The sequence below is a fragment of the Carassius auratus genome, chromosome 5, assembly GCF_003368295.1.
Source record: "Carassius auratus strain Wakin chromosome 5, ASM336829v1, whole genome shotgun sequence".
Taxonomy (NCBI): Eukaryota; Metazoa; Chordata; class Actinopteri; order Cypriniformes; family Cyprinidae; genus Carassius; species Carassius auratus.
In genome coordinates, this window is record NC_039247.1 from 19205249 (window position 1) to 19221298 (window position 16050).

The 16050-nt window shown below is 45.1% G+C and overlaps 1 protein-coding gene across 1 annotated transcript in view; it reads left to right on the forward strand.

Annotated features, from left to right (window-relative positions):
• LOC113079701 (collagen alpha-1(XXVII) chain B-like) overlaps positions 1-16050 on the forward strand; it is a 110578-nt gene that overhangs the window by 40969 nt on the left and 53559 nt on the right. Inside the window, exons 8-10 of the mRNA XM_026251931.1 lie at positions 11787-11831; positions 12674-12727; positions 14298-14342. Of these exons, the coding sequence (XP_026107716.1) occupies positions 11787-11831; positions 12674-12727; positions 14298-14342 (144 nt within the window). The remainder of the gene's footprint in view (positions 1-11786; positions 11832-12673; positions 12728-14297; positions 14343-16050) is intronic.

Sequence of the window (16050 nt, forward strand, 5' to 3'; positions counted from 1 at the left end):
GACCTGCTGACCTTCTTCCTTGAGTCAGGTTTAATAACCGGTCATCCGCGCCTCTCCCCTCAGCTGGGTCTTTGAAAACCTCGAAAGTTTGGAGAAAAGATTTGAAGGAAGAAACGTCAGTCCTCCATTCAGCGGTAGCCCAATCCAATGCTCTCCCGGTCAGCAGTGAACAAATGAAAGCAATGCGGCCAGAATCTGTGGGGTATAGTGATGGTTGCTGGTTGACGAAGAGTGAACACTGAAGTAAGAAGCCCTTGCATTTAGCGGGTTCTCCATCGAATCTCTCAGGGAAAGCGAATCATGGGCTGACTGGAGGTTTTGGAACTGGGAGTGGGTTGCTAGGAACAGCTGTTGAAGTAGAGCCAGCACCGGGTGGTGACAGACTGGGGCCTTGCAATGCTCTGACCAGATACTTGGTTAGTGTGGTGAACCGGTTTAACTGGTGAAATCTGGTTGAAATCACACTGGATTTAACTATCATTTTGTGAGGGCTTTTTAATACACCACTTTGTTTGAGCAATAGGAATATGTTCATTCAACATCAACTAACTCAGTCCCTTGACCACATCTGTTACTGGATATCAGTCTAGTAGATGTCCTTGGTTATAACAGCATAATTATATTAAACTGTATTCTTTGCTAATCCTTGTCACAGATTTACTGAATGAGATGGAAAAAGGGAGCCAGTTTCTACAGGGGAAAAAAATGCTTTTGTTTTTACTCAGCAAGAGGTAAATGACCATTTGGGAGAAAGATGGTCATTTGGCACATACTGTGAAAAGGAACTAGAACAAGCTGCATTTTTTGGAATTAGAGTTATCCATTCATAGCTACCTGGAAGAGCATCTGTGTCTGCAATAGTTTCATGAAGCGAAAGTGATTTAAATTTATGAATCAGTTTCCCAAGGGAAACATTTCACATCTCAGTGATGCTGAGATATTGAGTTTAGTCTATCTGCTGCTCAACTGTATCATCAAATGGGCTTTGTGAAGCCAGGCAGAAAATTATTTTTTGTTTTGTTTGTTTTATGCACAAAATCAGATTTTTGCTTATCATATTTACTTGTGGCTTGAAATCTGGTTGAAATCACACTGGATTTCATGTCAGATTTCATGCCAGTTGGGATACAGCACAGTGTGCCATACAGCTGTGCCAACATTAACTCATGCACACTCACTGACTACTGTATGTGGCATTCATTATGCTGTAAATTGTGAAGGAATGAACAAGTGAGTGATTTTGAACACGTGCAAATGTTTAAAATGCAGTAAATATGTAAACATTTTTGTTTAAATAAGGGAAAGTGCATTACCACATCAAAAATTCTGATGAAGTTACAGTGTAACAGACGTATCAAGATATTTCTTCCATATTGTCATTTACATCCAGATGAAAAGGATATGAGGGAATTTTACATACTGTATGTAATTTTTACATGTGTTTTGTCTGTATTTTTTTCCCACTTTATGGTAATGTGTTATAGAGTTATAAAAAAAGTAAAAAAAAATAAAAATAAATAAAGTAGTAAGAAAGAATGTAATAACAAAAGTGTGTAGTAGATATGTTACTGTAGTTGTGTTTTTTATGCTTTGGCAATGTAAAACAAACTTGAGAGTATGTTACGAATTGTAATCATACAAAACTATTGGTGGTAATTTAAATGTGCAGTGTTGATAACTTATGATAGTGTAAAAGGTGAAATAGTGTTCCAAGTTGCTTTAACCAGATGAAAATATGATGACATAAAATACATTAAGAAAAAAGGCAAACACAGAAGGGAGACTTTATCCTCTGAATTTAAAAGTCCACCACACACAATCATACATGCACAGGCACAGGCTAAACAATTGCTTCCTTTCATTAAGGTCCTTTTAGCTCACACATCTGGGATTTATTTGTTCTCTGTTTATGCATGGCACAAGCATAAACACCAATAACAAGACACATTCTCTTCTTCGTTGCAATGAAGACTGTCCCTCTTTCCATCTCTGACCCTTTAGCTCTATATTCGTGGCTTCTTTCCCTCTATGTAATATATTTCCATAGTTTAGGAAGAGGGAAGGCATTGTTCATTGTCCTCCACAGCAGATCACTCAGTTCCAGCATGGAGATCACAAGCCAATGTTGTATGCATTTAACCTGTTTTTGATCACTTGTGCCAGACTATGATTTGCTTTGTTTACTCAAAAGAGTCCTTACAAATTAGGTTTCTATGAGCAGTGTTTTGTAAAGAGATTTGCTGGGGCAGGCACAGATAAACACAGAAAGCTGTAGATGGAACAGTTGGCATTGGCACAGCAGCTGCGGGAAAAGTGTTTGCTGTAAATCACATACAGTAGCCACAAAATATATTGGGATACAAAAACCACATTTAAAATTAATATCGAAAATATTTTTTGTGAAAATTGTGAAGAATTTATGTTTGGAATCTTTAATGAATGGAAAGTTCAAAAGAATAGAATTTATTTAAAATAGATTTTTTTGACAGTAAAGATTTAATGTTGGCACTTTTGATCAAAATCCTTGCAGATTAAAAATAGTACTTAAAAAAAACAACAGTATAATGTATGAGGGTGTGATTGTTACTCATTCTGGACAATTTACATCTCATTTTAGTGAGAGCTGAAACTTGCCATAGAATTTCCATTCCTCCTCCTGAATTCTAGTCAATTGAAGTTTCTGTTCTGTTATTGTAATCCCAAAGGTTACTGCCAATTACTCAGCCAAGACACATAACACCACGTGATTTTTCACTCACTGTGAAAGTGCCGATGATGTCTTCATAACATTCACAGTGCTTATAAATTTAAGGAAAGTTTCTTGAAGTAGTACCTTAGCACACTGATGAATGAGTGCCATGAATGTTTCTCTTGCATTAGACCACTGATCCAATTGAAGGGCTTCATAGGTGGATTCCGATTTGTTTTGCAATGAATTGTTTTGTTAATTGTTTCTTCATGTGTTCTTCTTAAAGTAATAGTTTTCACTCAAAAGTGATATCACCGTAAGTCATTCCATATCTGAATATAACGTACATCAAGGGTATTCAACCAGGGGTCTGTGACAAAGTCAATTTTAAATATAAACTCCCTGAAACTAAAGCATGAGCACCTTCAGTTGAGACATTAAAATGATATAATATCATCAGCGAAACAGATTTAGCAAATGCTCCATTGCATTTTTTAGTTGGAGCTCTGGAAAACGTGAAATGTGGCCAATTACATGCAGCAAAGTTTTCTACATGTATGATTCACTCTGAAGCTGCAATTGACTGCATGGGAAACAAATATGGTAAAATAGATACACGCAGTGTAAATGCAGACTAATAGAATACTAGAAAATATTAGTATCAACAACAAAAATCAAGCATAGTGTAAGTTCTGGTGGGGCCTGCGAGTCAAAATTGCATCAGTTGACTCTCAGCTGATTCACATCTTCCTAGAATATGATAACCATCATGGCATTTTCATATAAGTTCTATTCAGTATTATTCAGCAGCTTTATTACTTATTCGGGAGCATATCCTTCTCCATCCCCAGCTCCTCCTGCCTGCTGTTTGGAAAGGCAGTCATGTAAGACAGTTATAGGAGGTAATTATACAGAATTTATTCACATGCTGTACAATGAGATCAGTCCGCTGGTTAGTCAGGTTATGCCATCCCATAGCACAAAGTCACATAAATTATTTGATGTGCACGGGTGATGCATTTTCATCTCCCATTATTCACATTAACCCAAGTCACAAACCACCTTAAGTGAGCATAAAAGCTTTTTTGCGAATTAAAGGATCCCCCCCCCCATCACTCGTTCCTGATATGATACTTCTAAATGGAAGAGGGTGGAAGAGAGACAGAACAGGGTGATGGAAACATAGCGAGTGAGTCTGTCCTGTGCACTTCAATAACTGCTGCATGAATCCACATTTTACATATCCGAGGGAACAGATTGCGAAAGCGTGCGCATGGATTATGAATTCATGGGTACGGATTAAAAAAACCGAGGGTGCAGTTTACAAAATATGAGCGCACAGAGTGTAAATTCATGGGATAGGATAGGACAGGACATTCGAACCAGAAAGACACAGCTTATATTTGACTAAAAGGTTTTTGTCTTTATGCTCAACTGAAGTGAAATAATGAGCATATTTCCACTTTGAGAAATTCGTCTTGCTCTCTCCTTGACTCGCCATGACCGCCGCACATACTTGAATAAATGAAAACATGAACAAAGTGCGTATTCGTGTTTACGAAGTTGGCATCCACCAATCCTACAATGCTTCGCTGCTGTAAACAGGTTAGAATTTAAGCTATACTTTTAAAAAAGTAACGGACAACGCACCATATGGTAACAGAGTTAATTTATTTAAACAGTAATGCGTTACAATATTAGTTACTGTCACTAGTAACGCATTACTGCCCAGCACTGCTGACTTGTAACTGGCAGACCCGACAAAACTGAACTGAAAGACTATGGTATATAAAGACAGGATAATGAAGGGCAGACAGGTGCATGGAATTACTAAAATAATGGGAACATGGAAGACATGGGAATGAAACGTCTCGGTTACGTACGTAACCCTCGTTCCCTGATGGAGGGAACGGAGACGTTATGTCGACCGACAAATGGGGTCTCACTTGGGAGGCCAATCATCTCTGATTTTAAGAGAAAACGCCAATGAAATTGGCAAGTGGATTAACACACCTGAGCCACTCCCCGTGCCAGCGGGTATAAATAGGGCGACAGGTGCATCCACTCATTAGGTTTTACGCTGAGGAGCCGAGAACGTGTCCCGGCAACAGCGAATGGTTCAAGGTTGTGGCATGGGGACATAACACCTCCGTTCCCTCCATCAGGGAACGAGGGTTACGTACGTAACCGAGACGTTCCCTATCTGTCGGTCACTACGAGTTATGTCGACCGACAAATGGGGTCCTATGGAAAACGCCATAACCTGAACCTCGTCACAACCCTGAGGCGCTGCAATTGTTGACAAGCCTTGGCGTGCCACAAAAGCTACGCTTAAGGTCGTAACCTTCCCAAAGCCCCAGCGCAAATTCACTGACCTTGGTACCGAAGGGGCCAAAGGGTGAGTACATCGCTGCTGGAGAAGGCCATGCTGCTGTTCCGCCCACATAAAGTAAATGGAAGGGATTTCAACCTTCAGTGAAAGATTGCTTCAAATCTTCCCTATTTGTTTTTTCAGCTGGCAAGACAATGGGGAAGCGAGCCTTTAGGAAAGGTCGCTACGGAGACCACATCCTACCCGTAGGGAGGTGACATGTGGATATACCGATATGGACTGACCCAGGGGGCAGTACTGCATATGGAAAGGGTCTCTGAGGCAGGTCCTACCTTGGAGTAGGGATGGAACGGCTGCCAGAAGAGACTGACAGAGCGATCTGTCAAGGTAAGACACGGGTTTGCCAAGAGGGAAACCTTACCGTGGAAGAATACACATATGGGATTACCCGTAAGGAACCCAGCCATATGGACACCTAGCCCAGTACAGGGGCTGACCGGCTCCGGGCATGTTAACGCCAGTACTGGGCCTGGCGACAGACTGCTCCGCCAAGTCTGACGCCGAGGGTGCTGGAGGATGCTCGACCAGGGTACGCCAACCGGGGAACTCTACTGGGAGAAGAAGGCGCTCACATCCCCGTGTTAGGGGGAATGGCGCAGCAAGCGAGACACCCAGCCAGCCCTTCCCGCCAATTACCTGTTACCCAACACACGGGAGGAAACTGGCTCTACACGGAGGTTGTAAAACCTCGCAAAGGTGTTAAGTGTAGCCCAGCCCGCAGCTCGACAAATGTCTGCCAGAGAGGCGCCGTGCGCCAACGCATAGGAGGAGGCCACACTCCGTGTGGAGTGGGCCCTCACCCCCAGGGGGCACGGCTCGCCTTGGGAATGGTAAGCCAAGGCGATGGCGTCCACTATCCAGTGGGCCAACCTCTGCTTAGAGACAGCCTTCCCCTTCTGCTGACCTCCAAAGCAGACCAGGAGCTGCTCAGAGCTTCTGAAGCTCTGGGTGCGGTCCACGTATATGCGAAGTGCTCTTACGGGACACAGCAACGACAAGGCTGGATCTGCCTCCTCCAGGGGCAGCGCTTGCAGGTTCACCACCTGGTCTCGGAAGGGAGTGGTGGGAACCTTGGGCACGTATCCAGGCCGGGGTCTCAGGACAACATGAGAGTAGGCCGGCCCGAACACAAGGCACTCTTCACTTACCGAAAATGCTTGGAGGTCCCCGACCCTCTTGATGGAAGTGAGCGCGATCAGGAGCGCTGTCTTGAGAGACAGGAACTTCAGCTCAACCGAATCCAGCGGCTCAAAGGGACCCCTCTGAAGTCCCGCCAGGGCAATAGAGAGGTCCCAGGAGGGAATCAGGGGTGTCCTAGGAGGATGTAACCTTCTGGCACCCCTCAGGAACCTAACGATCAGGTCATGCCTCCCCAGGGACCGGCCGTCCACTGCATCGTGATGGGCTGCAATCACCTTCAGGGTGGAGGGTGACAGCCCACGCTCCAGCCTACCTTGCAGGAAAGAAAGCACGACTCTGACCGGGCATCTCCGGGGGTCTTCCCGGTGAGAAGAACACCAATTTGTGAACAGACTCCACTTCAGAGCATAGGCCTGCCTCGTAGAAGGGGCTCTAGCCTGAGTGATAGTGTCTACCACCGCTGGGGGCAGATCACTTAGGTCTGCCGCGTCCCGTCTAGAAGCCACACATGGAGGTTCCAGAGATCTGGGCGCGGGTGCCAAATGGTGCCAAGCCCCTGAGAGAGAAGGTCTCTTCCTCAGGGGGATGCGCCAGGGAGGGGCTGTCACGAGGAGCATGAGTTCCGAAAACCAGGTCCGGGTGGGCCAGTAAGGCGCAACCAACAGGACCTGTTCCTCGTCCTCCCTGACCTTGCACAGTGTCTGTGCGAGCAGGCTCACTGGGGGAAACGCATACTTGCGTAAAGCCCGAGGCCAGCTGTGTGCCAGTGCATCTGTGCCCAGGGGGGCCTGGGACAGGGAATAGTACAGCTGGCAGTGGGAGGACTCGTGGGAAGCAAACAGGTCTACCTGGGCTTCCCCGAATCGACTCCAGATCAGCTGGACCGTCTGGGGATGGAGTCGCCATTCCCCGGGGAAAGTGAGCTGTCGTGAGAGCACGTCGGCTGCACGATTGAGCTCCCCCGGGATGTGGACAGCGCGCAGCGACTTGAGCCACGTCTGACTCCAGAGGAGGAGATGACGGGTGAGTTGAGACATGCGACGTGATCGTAAACCGCCTGTCGGTTGATGTACGAAACAGCCGCAGTGTTGTCCGTGCGGACCAACACGTGCTTGTCCAGCACTAGCGGACGAAACCGTCGCAAAGCTAGATGCACTGCCAGCAACTCCAGGCAGTTGATGTGCCACAGCAGTCGAGGTCCTGTCCAGGACCCTGAAGCTGCCTGCCCGTTGCATGTCGCGCCCCAGCCCGAGTTGAAGGCATCTGTTGTGACAACAACGTGCCGGGACACTTGTTCTAAGGGCACGCCGGCCCGTAGAAAAGCAAGGTCCGACCAAGGACTGAATAGGCGGCGACACATCAGTGTGATGGTGACACGATGTGTACCGCGGCGCCATGCCCATCTCGGGACTCGGGAGTGTAACTAGTGCTGAAGTGGTCTCATATGAAGCAACCCGAGCGGCGTGACTGCGGCTGCGGATGCCATATGCCCCAGGAGCCTCTGAAAGTGTTTCAGTGGTACCACTGTCCTGCCTCTGAAGGAACTCAGGCAGTACAGCACTGAGTGGGCACGCTCGCTGGTGAGACGTGCCGTCATACTCACCGAGTCTAACTCCATACCGAGATAAGAGATTCTCTGCACAGGGGAGAGCTTGCTCTTCTCCCGGTTGACCTGAAGCCCCAACTGACTGAGGTGCCGAAGCACGAAGTCCCTGTGATCGCACAACTCTTCTCGGGACTGGGCCATAATGAGCCAGTCGTCGAGATAGTTGAGGATCCTGATGCCCACTTCCCAAAGTGGGGCAAGGGCGCCCTCCGCGACCTTCGTGAAGACACGGGGGGACAGGGAGAGCCCGAAGGGGAGGACCTTGTACTGCCATGCCTGACCCTCGAAAGCAAAGCGCAGGAACGGTCTGTGACGAGGGAGGATAGAGACATTAAAGTACGCGTCTTTCAGGTCGATCGCTGCAAACCAGTCCTGGGGCTGGACACATTTGATAATGCGTTTCTGCGTCAACATCCTGAACGGGAGCTTGTGTAGGGCCCGATTCAAGACTCGCAGAACCAGGATAGGTCGAAGGCCACCGCTTTTCTTGGGCACGATGAAGTAAGGGCTGTAAAACCCCGTCCTCATCTCGGCTGGAGGGACCGGCTCGATTGCATCCTTCGCCAGGAGGACAGCAATCTCCTCGCGCAAGACAGGGGCATCCTGGACTGCCACCGAAGTCTCGAGCATGCCATTGAACTTGGGGGGTCGCCGGGCGAACTGAATCGCATAGCCGAGTCGAACCGTCCGGATGAGCCAGCGTGACGGGTTGGGCAGCGCAAGCCACGCTCCCAGATACCGTACAAGTGGCACCAAAGGGACAGTTGACATACCCGCAGTGGTGCAGCGATGGGGAGTCGTGCCGGAAGGCCCAGAAGGCACTGCGTCCTGGGTCATCGCAACCACACTCCCCGTGTTCCCGGAGGAACTGGCCAGAGATGCGTGGAGAGGCGTTGCGTCTCCGAACCGCGACCTCTTGGCCGCTGGCGAAAAGGGGCGTCGTGGGTGAGAATGAGGAAGCTGTGCGTCGCTCATTGTCAGCCCACGAGCCTTGCAACTCGGAGGAAGGAGAAATTGCTCTTCCAATGAAAATGTGGGTGCCACTGGCCGTTCGACCAGCGGCGGAACAGAACCAGAAGATTCTCCACCCGGCCCTCCTCCGGGGGAGGGAGTGGCGCTCTCTCTGCCATCTCCTGAAGAGCAGTTCTCCGCATCTCCGAGTTGCCCGTGTCAGGGCCGCTTAGTCGACTTCCTCGAGGACTTTGCAGCTGGGAGTGACACGGGGGGCGCCGCTCTCCTGCGCGGGGCTCGACGCGCCGGCCTCGAAGAACTCTCAGCACGGGGCGGAGCTGGTGTGGAGGACGCAGGGGGGCGCCCTCGGCGACGAGCAGGCTGAGGCACTGCCTGCGACGGAATGGTGGCAACCGGAGGATCACGTCGTGGCAAGATGTGCTGTATGGCCTCAGTCTGCTGTTGTTCTGTCAGGAACTACTGGGCACAGCACCTGACAGCGTCGCCACACAGGACAGCCTGGGACATGGGAGCATCGAGAAAATGCACTTTGTCAATGTCTCTCATACAGACCAGGCTGAACCTGAAACGGCACTACTGGACCACCAGAGTGGACATCGCCTACCCGAGGGACTGCGTTGTGACTTCCGTCACCCAGAAGGGGGAGGTCAGTCGCCATGCGCAGCTCCTGCATCAACCTCGGGTTGGTCCTACCCTCGTGCATTGTTAAAGCCTTGGCTTGTTGGGTTTGCAGGATAGCCATGGCATGCAAAGCAGAGACAGCTTGGCCCGCAGCACTGTAAGCCTTGGTAGCGAGCGCGGCCGACAGCTTACAGGCCTTGGGTGAGGGGCGCGGACTATCCCTCCCAGTGGCGGCGTTTTGCGGACACAAGTGCACCGCAATCGCACTCTCCTGCTGGGGAATGTCAACACACCCCTAGCTGCCTCGCCATCGAGGGTAGTGAGGACAGAGGAACGAAATGAGCTGCTTCCGGCCGTAAAAGGGGCCATCCACGACTACATCACTTCCCCATGCACATCCGGGAAGAAAGGAACCAGAGTAAAACGCGGTTGTGAGTTGCGCTCCACACCGAGAACCAATCAAACAGCCATGAGCACTCAGGGCTGGGCGGTGCATTCACCTCCATCCTGATGCTCACAGCTGCCCGGGCAAGCACGGCTGTCAACTCTGGGTCCAATTCGGAAGTGGCGACAACACCCGAGGGGGGCAGCCCCGCCGAATCTTCATCCACAGAGGTCAACAGCCCATCCTCGATGCTGCAATCGACATCTGATCTCCGGCGGCAAACTGAATGACCCGTTGGGACTGCCATAAGACAGCCCAGCAAAATCACCCAGCAGCTGCACAGGACAAACACTGCGGAAGGGGTAAGAGGTCCGTGGGGCGTGGCCCGGCGGAGAAGCTCTCACTGTCACCCTCAAATCTCCCAGAGCACTAGCCGGCGGTCCTCTGCTCGAGACAGAGAAACCAGAACGGGTAGTGACAGAGGGGTCTGCTCCCTTCCCTTTAAGAAAGGGGAGACGCGATCACAGCGTTGCCATGGTCACACACGCAGTGCGTGCACGAACCATCCACGAACGCGCCTTCAGCGTGCTGAATGCCCAGACACGGAAGAGAGCGAACGTGGCCGTTGTCAGAGAACAGGAAACGACCGCATCCAGAAGGACGCGGACGAAACGGCGTCTTGAAAAAGACGCGAATCGTCCGCGATTTGCTCTTTTAGGAAATCTGCTCTCTTAGTTGAAGCGCCCAGGGGAATCGCTGAAAGGGACACCGCTGTTTGCGCCGTACCGCCAACCAGAACAGCTTCCCGACACAGCAGATGAATGGCTTTGTGGAGTATAACAGCTTTCATACAACCACTCGGCTCCGAAGCAAAAATCTAATGAGTGGATGCACCTGTCGCCCTATTTATACCCGCTGGCACGGGGAGTGGCTCAGGTGTGTTAATCCACTTGCCAATTTCATTGGCGTTTTCTCTTAAAATCAGAGATGATTGGCCTCCCAAGTGAGACCCCATTTGTCGGTCGACATAACTCGTAGTGACCGACAGATAGGGAACTAGACACACCTGGGTACTAATCAATTAACCAAACACGGGAGACAGAAACTGGGTCACAGAGAACATGGGGAATGGAAAACACAACATAATGAGTCCAGGGGTGTGACAATTGTGCTGTATGAATATGCTGTTTGAATATGTATCCCACATATAATTATTGCAGTTAATAGTGTTCACCGTCTGATTGATTTGGAGGGAGGGTGTACAAAAAGTATATTCTTGCTAAATTGCTCCCAAATGTAAGATTGTTGTTTAGCATATAGATCATACATACCAAATAATATTAGATTATGTACCCCTTAATTTTAAAATGCTTATAGTATAAATAATTTATAATGTTCCAGGTTGTTATCCCTTTATTCCCCAAACTTTGCACATTGATCCCTTTTATCTACATGGAGGTAATGTATATGTACACTATGATTACAACAAAAAAAGGTACACTGTAAATTCTGTTTAGTTGCTCTGCAATTTGTGGGCTGTAATATATAGCGTTATGGCATAAAATGTTGTCTTCCCTTCATTATGGGCTAATATGAGAGCTAGTTGGCCTGTCCCCAGTTTAAGCGTCTACTCAGCCATTAATGAGTTGGTAGTTCAGAAGTGGTTTACTGTTGGAGTAGAATCCGTTGATGTGTGCTTTGAGACCTGTTATGTTTCTCTACATTTATTACTTTTCCATTCCTCCATCCTAGGAATCTTTGTAAATCACTGGGATTGTACATGCTGGTTTCACTTTGCTCCTGTGACTCATTGGCAGACACAATGAATGCAAAGATTTTCTTTTGTCTTTGTATTTGGATAACACCCCATCAACCCCCCTCACCCGGCTATAATTTACCTCTTCTTGTCTGATAAACTATAAATGGGGGTATTTATACAGTATTCTTATGCAACACAAAATGTCTCTTTCTCTCTGTTTAGGGACAGAAGGGCCATCCTGGTCCCTCTGGCCACCCCGGAGATCAAGTGAGTTCCCATTCATGCCATTATTTTTTTTTTTTACTTTCCACAGGAGAATTTAAAATATATATATACAACTACAGCATTAATAAAACTATTATCTATACATTTTTTTCAAAGTACACTACAGGTTTCATGTTACAGAAAAATTCTAAAAGTGCCATCACATTCACCATTGCTCTGCAGTCTTTTGAAGGCCAAATTCCATTCATTTTAAAGTGAATCAATGCGAGGAAGAATTTCACCTGATGGAGTTTCCCTATGCAAATTTTGCTTTGGGTTCAAGTTTGCTAGCTGGCAGAATAGCTTGGATTTTTATGTCATTATTCCCATATTTTATCTTTGGCTTTCTTCCACCTGTTAAATTTCACTGAGTAAATGTGACCACACCTTAGCTCTGAATATTATCTTGTCTGTTTAGTAGCCATGATGTTTTTTTATTGTACTCTTATTTAGAACTTTTTGGATTTTTTGAGACCAAAGATGGTATGCATGCATACAGCGCAAGAGTATTTTTTCCATGAAACTTAAGGATTTTTTTAAAAAGTAGTCTTTTTAGCAGTTTTTCTGTGACAGTAAATTAATTGATATCACTAGTAAAAATCTTTCATCTAATCAGAACTCTTCGCTACTCAGTTGAGATGCATTCAACACATGCATTCAACACATGAAAAAAACACTATTTACAGACATGCAGTAGCATAACGTTGTTTAAATACCTTTTACTCCTCTCTTTCTCCTTTGTCCTTTTTCATGGCTCTCCACAAGAGCTTCCAATGCTAACAACATTTTTATTGTAATTGATTTTCTTGGCTTTATATATTCTTTTCTTTGCCCTCTCTTTACAGGGAGAAAGAGGACCGGATGGAAGCCTGGGTGCCAAAGGTTATCCTGGCAGGCAGGTGCAGTAAATCTTCTGTTGTGCTGCTGGCTTGCACAGTTCTCACAGATATGAGTAAAGTGAGACTAATAGTGAAGTGTCACGGCTTGTACATGAGACTAAAACAGCTTGCTCTGCCAGTATGACCACTTTATTTTTCTGAGTGCCAAAGGCATGAATGATTCCAGATCCCCTTTTGATAGGTGTTCTCCCACTGCTGAGTATACGGTACATGTGATCAGCCACAGCTGTTCATATTTACCAAGGAAACAACTACATACTACATACATACTACTTACTAATTAAACATTTCTGGTAGGGTCCCACTTTATATTAAGTGGCCTTAACTACTATGTACTTACATAAAAAATAAGTACAATGTACTTATTATGTTCATATTGTTTTGTAAAACACTTTTGCTGCTATTGAGGTGGGATGGGGTAAGGTTAGGGAGAGGGTTGTAGGTATGGGTAAGTTTAAGGGTGGGTTAGGGTGTAAAGTATGAGTCAACAGTGTAATTATAAATGTAATTACAGAAATTAAATACAGATGTAATTACATGTAGTTTTCTTTTTAAATATAAGTACAATGTAAAAACATGTATGTACACAATAAGTACATTGTACTAAATTATTAATTAAAATGTAAGTATATAGTAGTTAAGGTCATTTAATATAAAGTGGGTCCTCTGGTAGTTTACATTCTTAAATAACTTCACCATTAGGCATTTTTTAGAAAATCCTGTTGTAATTTAGATTTACATCGATTTTCTGGATTCATTGCAGGCTATACAGAGATTCAGCTGATTTAACTTTTTAAAGGTATAGTTCACCCCAAAAAAATAAAAACTCACAACATTTACTCACCCTCAGGTTGTTTCAAAACACAAAAGAAGACATTTTGAATAGTCTTGGTAAGCAAAAAGTTTACTGCAGACATTGACCATATAAAGGGGAAAAAAAACTATTCTATGATCAGTGGCCACCATTAATGCCAGAATTGAAATTTTTGCTTGAACTATCCTTGGCCAAGGTAGGTAAAAGCGCACATCCCAGTTCAGTTTATGTTTAAAGTTTGGCAAGTCTGTGGTTGGAATTGTAAAAGGTGTTGCCAGAATAGTTTCTCAAGAATGTCCTCCAAACACTTCAGGAGGACATATTGATTGGGTCTAGATCAACTTATTTGCTACTTTCCACCTGTTCAGCATCAACACCAATCTGTTCCTCATGATAAATTAATTAATGCATTTAGCAGATGCTTTTATCCAAAGCGACTTTCAGTGCATTTAGGCTAAAATGTTTTACCTAATGTGTTCCCTGGGAATCAAACCTTCAACCTTTCGCTGCTAACCCAATGCGCTACCACTTGAGCCACAGGAACACTATAATGATAGTATATAATATATAATATGATAAAATAGCATGACAATCAAGCTGTTTTTTTTTGTGTGTGTGTGTGTATTACCTTTCATGAGCATATTTGCAAAACCATGAAACTCGATAAAATTGATTTTCTCAAATAAATTATGTAAACAAAATTATTATTGGTCCGATCTTTAGGTATGAGAACATTGCATTATTTGTCTTTTGTAGGGTTTGCCAGGGCCTATAGGAAATATGGGACCAAAAGGCATACAGGTAAGGGACAGATTACACAGCGACTCTCTATATTGCCTGGTAAAAATATAATGTCTTCCAGTTATGCACAGATTTGTGTATATAATTTTAATAAGAACTTGTTTAGACTGTGTTGGCTATTACTTAATCATCATGTACTGGCTGAGTTCAGTTAAGATAAGATGTTTTGCATTCCACATTTGCTCCCACTTATAAATTTGCTTAAAAGTAACAGAGCATTTATGTTCAGGAAGGTTTGTAAGGGTGTCTGCATTTTTGGTATTGAAACCTTGTTTTCCAGTTTGGAAACTCTGAAACAACACCAGAAAAGGAAATAGTTGTAGACATTTATAAATAAATTCATAATAAAACCTCAGAACATCAGCTCTGATAGCATACCTCTGTCAGCTGGGTTTTACATTATAATTCCACTAACATTTTAAAACCTGTTTGGTCTTGTAAAATGTACGGCAGCAGAGTAAACCTTTTTATTCTTTGCCTTAGTGCCAACATTTTTTTTTTTTGTTCGTTATTATTTCGTTTACACACGCGATTCCAAAAAAGTTGGGACACTGTACAAATTGTGAATAAAAAGGGAATGCAATGATGTGGAAGTTTCAATATTTTATTCAGAATATAACATAGATGATATATCAAATGTTTAAACTGAAAATTTACCATTTTAAGAGAAAAATAAGTTGATTTAAAATGTCATGGCATCAACACTCAAAAAAGTTGGGACAAGGCCATGTTTACCACTGTGTGGCATCCCCTCTTCTTTTTATAACAGTCTGCAAATGTCTGGGGACTGAGGAGACAAGTTGCTCAAGTTTAGGAATAGGAATGTTGACCCATTCTTGTCTAATACAGGCTTCTAGTTGCTCGACTCTCTTAGGTCTTCTTTGTCACATCTTCCTCTTTATGATGCACCAAATGTTTTCTATGGGTGAAATATCTGGACTGCAGGCTGGCCATTTCAGTACCAGGATCCTTCTTCTACGCAGCCATGATGTTGTAAGTGATGCAGTATGTGGTCTGGCATTGTCATTTTGGAAAATGCAAGGTCTTCCCTGAAACGTCTGGATGGGAGCATATGTTGTTCTGGAACTTGGATATACCTTTCAGCATTGATGGTGCCTTTCCAGATGTGTAAGCTGCCGATGCCACACGCACTCATGCAACCATATACCATCAGAGATCAAGGCTTCTGAACTGAGCGCTGATAACAACTTGTGTTGTCCTTGTCCTCTTTAGTGTGGATGACATGGCATCCCAGTTTTCCAAAAAGAACTTCAAATTTAGATTTGTTTCACAGAACAGTTTTCCACTTTGCCAAAGTCCATTTTAAATGAGCCTTGTCCCAGAAAAAAACGGCTGCAATTTTAGATCATGTTTAGATATGGCTTTTTTGACCTATAGAGTTTTAGCCGGCAACGGTGAATGGCACGGTGGATTGTGTTCACCGACAATGTTTTCTGGAAGTATTCCTGTGCCCATGTTGTGATTTCCATTACAATAGGATTCCTTTATGTGATGCATTGCCGTCTAACGGCCCGAACATCACTAGCATCCATTATGGTTTTCCGGCCTAGACCCTTACGCAAAGAGATTGTTCCAGATTCTCTGAATCTTTGAATGATATTATGCACTGTAGATGATGATAACTTAAAACTCTTTGCAGTTTTTCTCTGAAAAACTCCTTTCTGATATTGCTCCACTATTTTTCGCC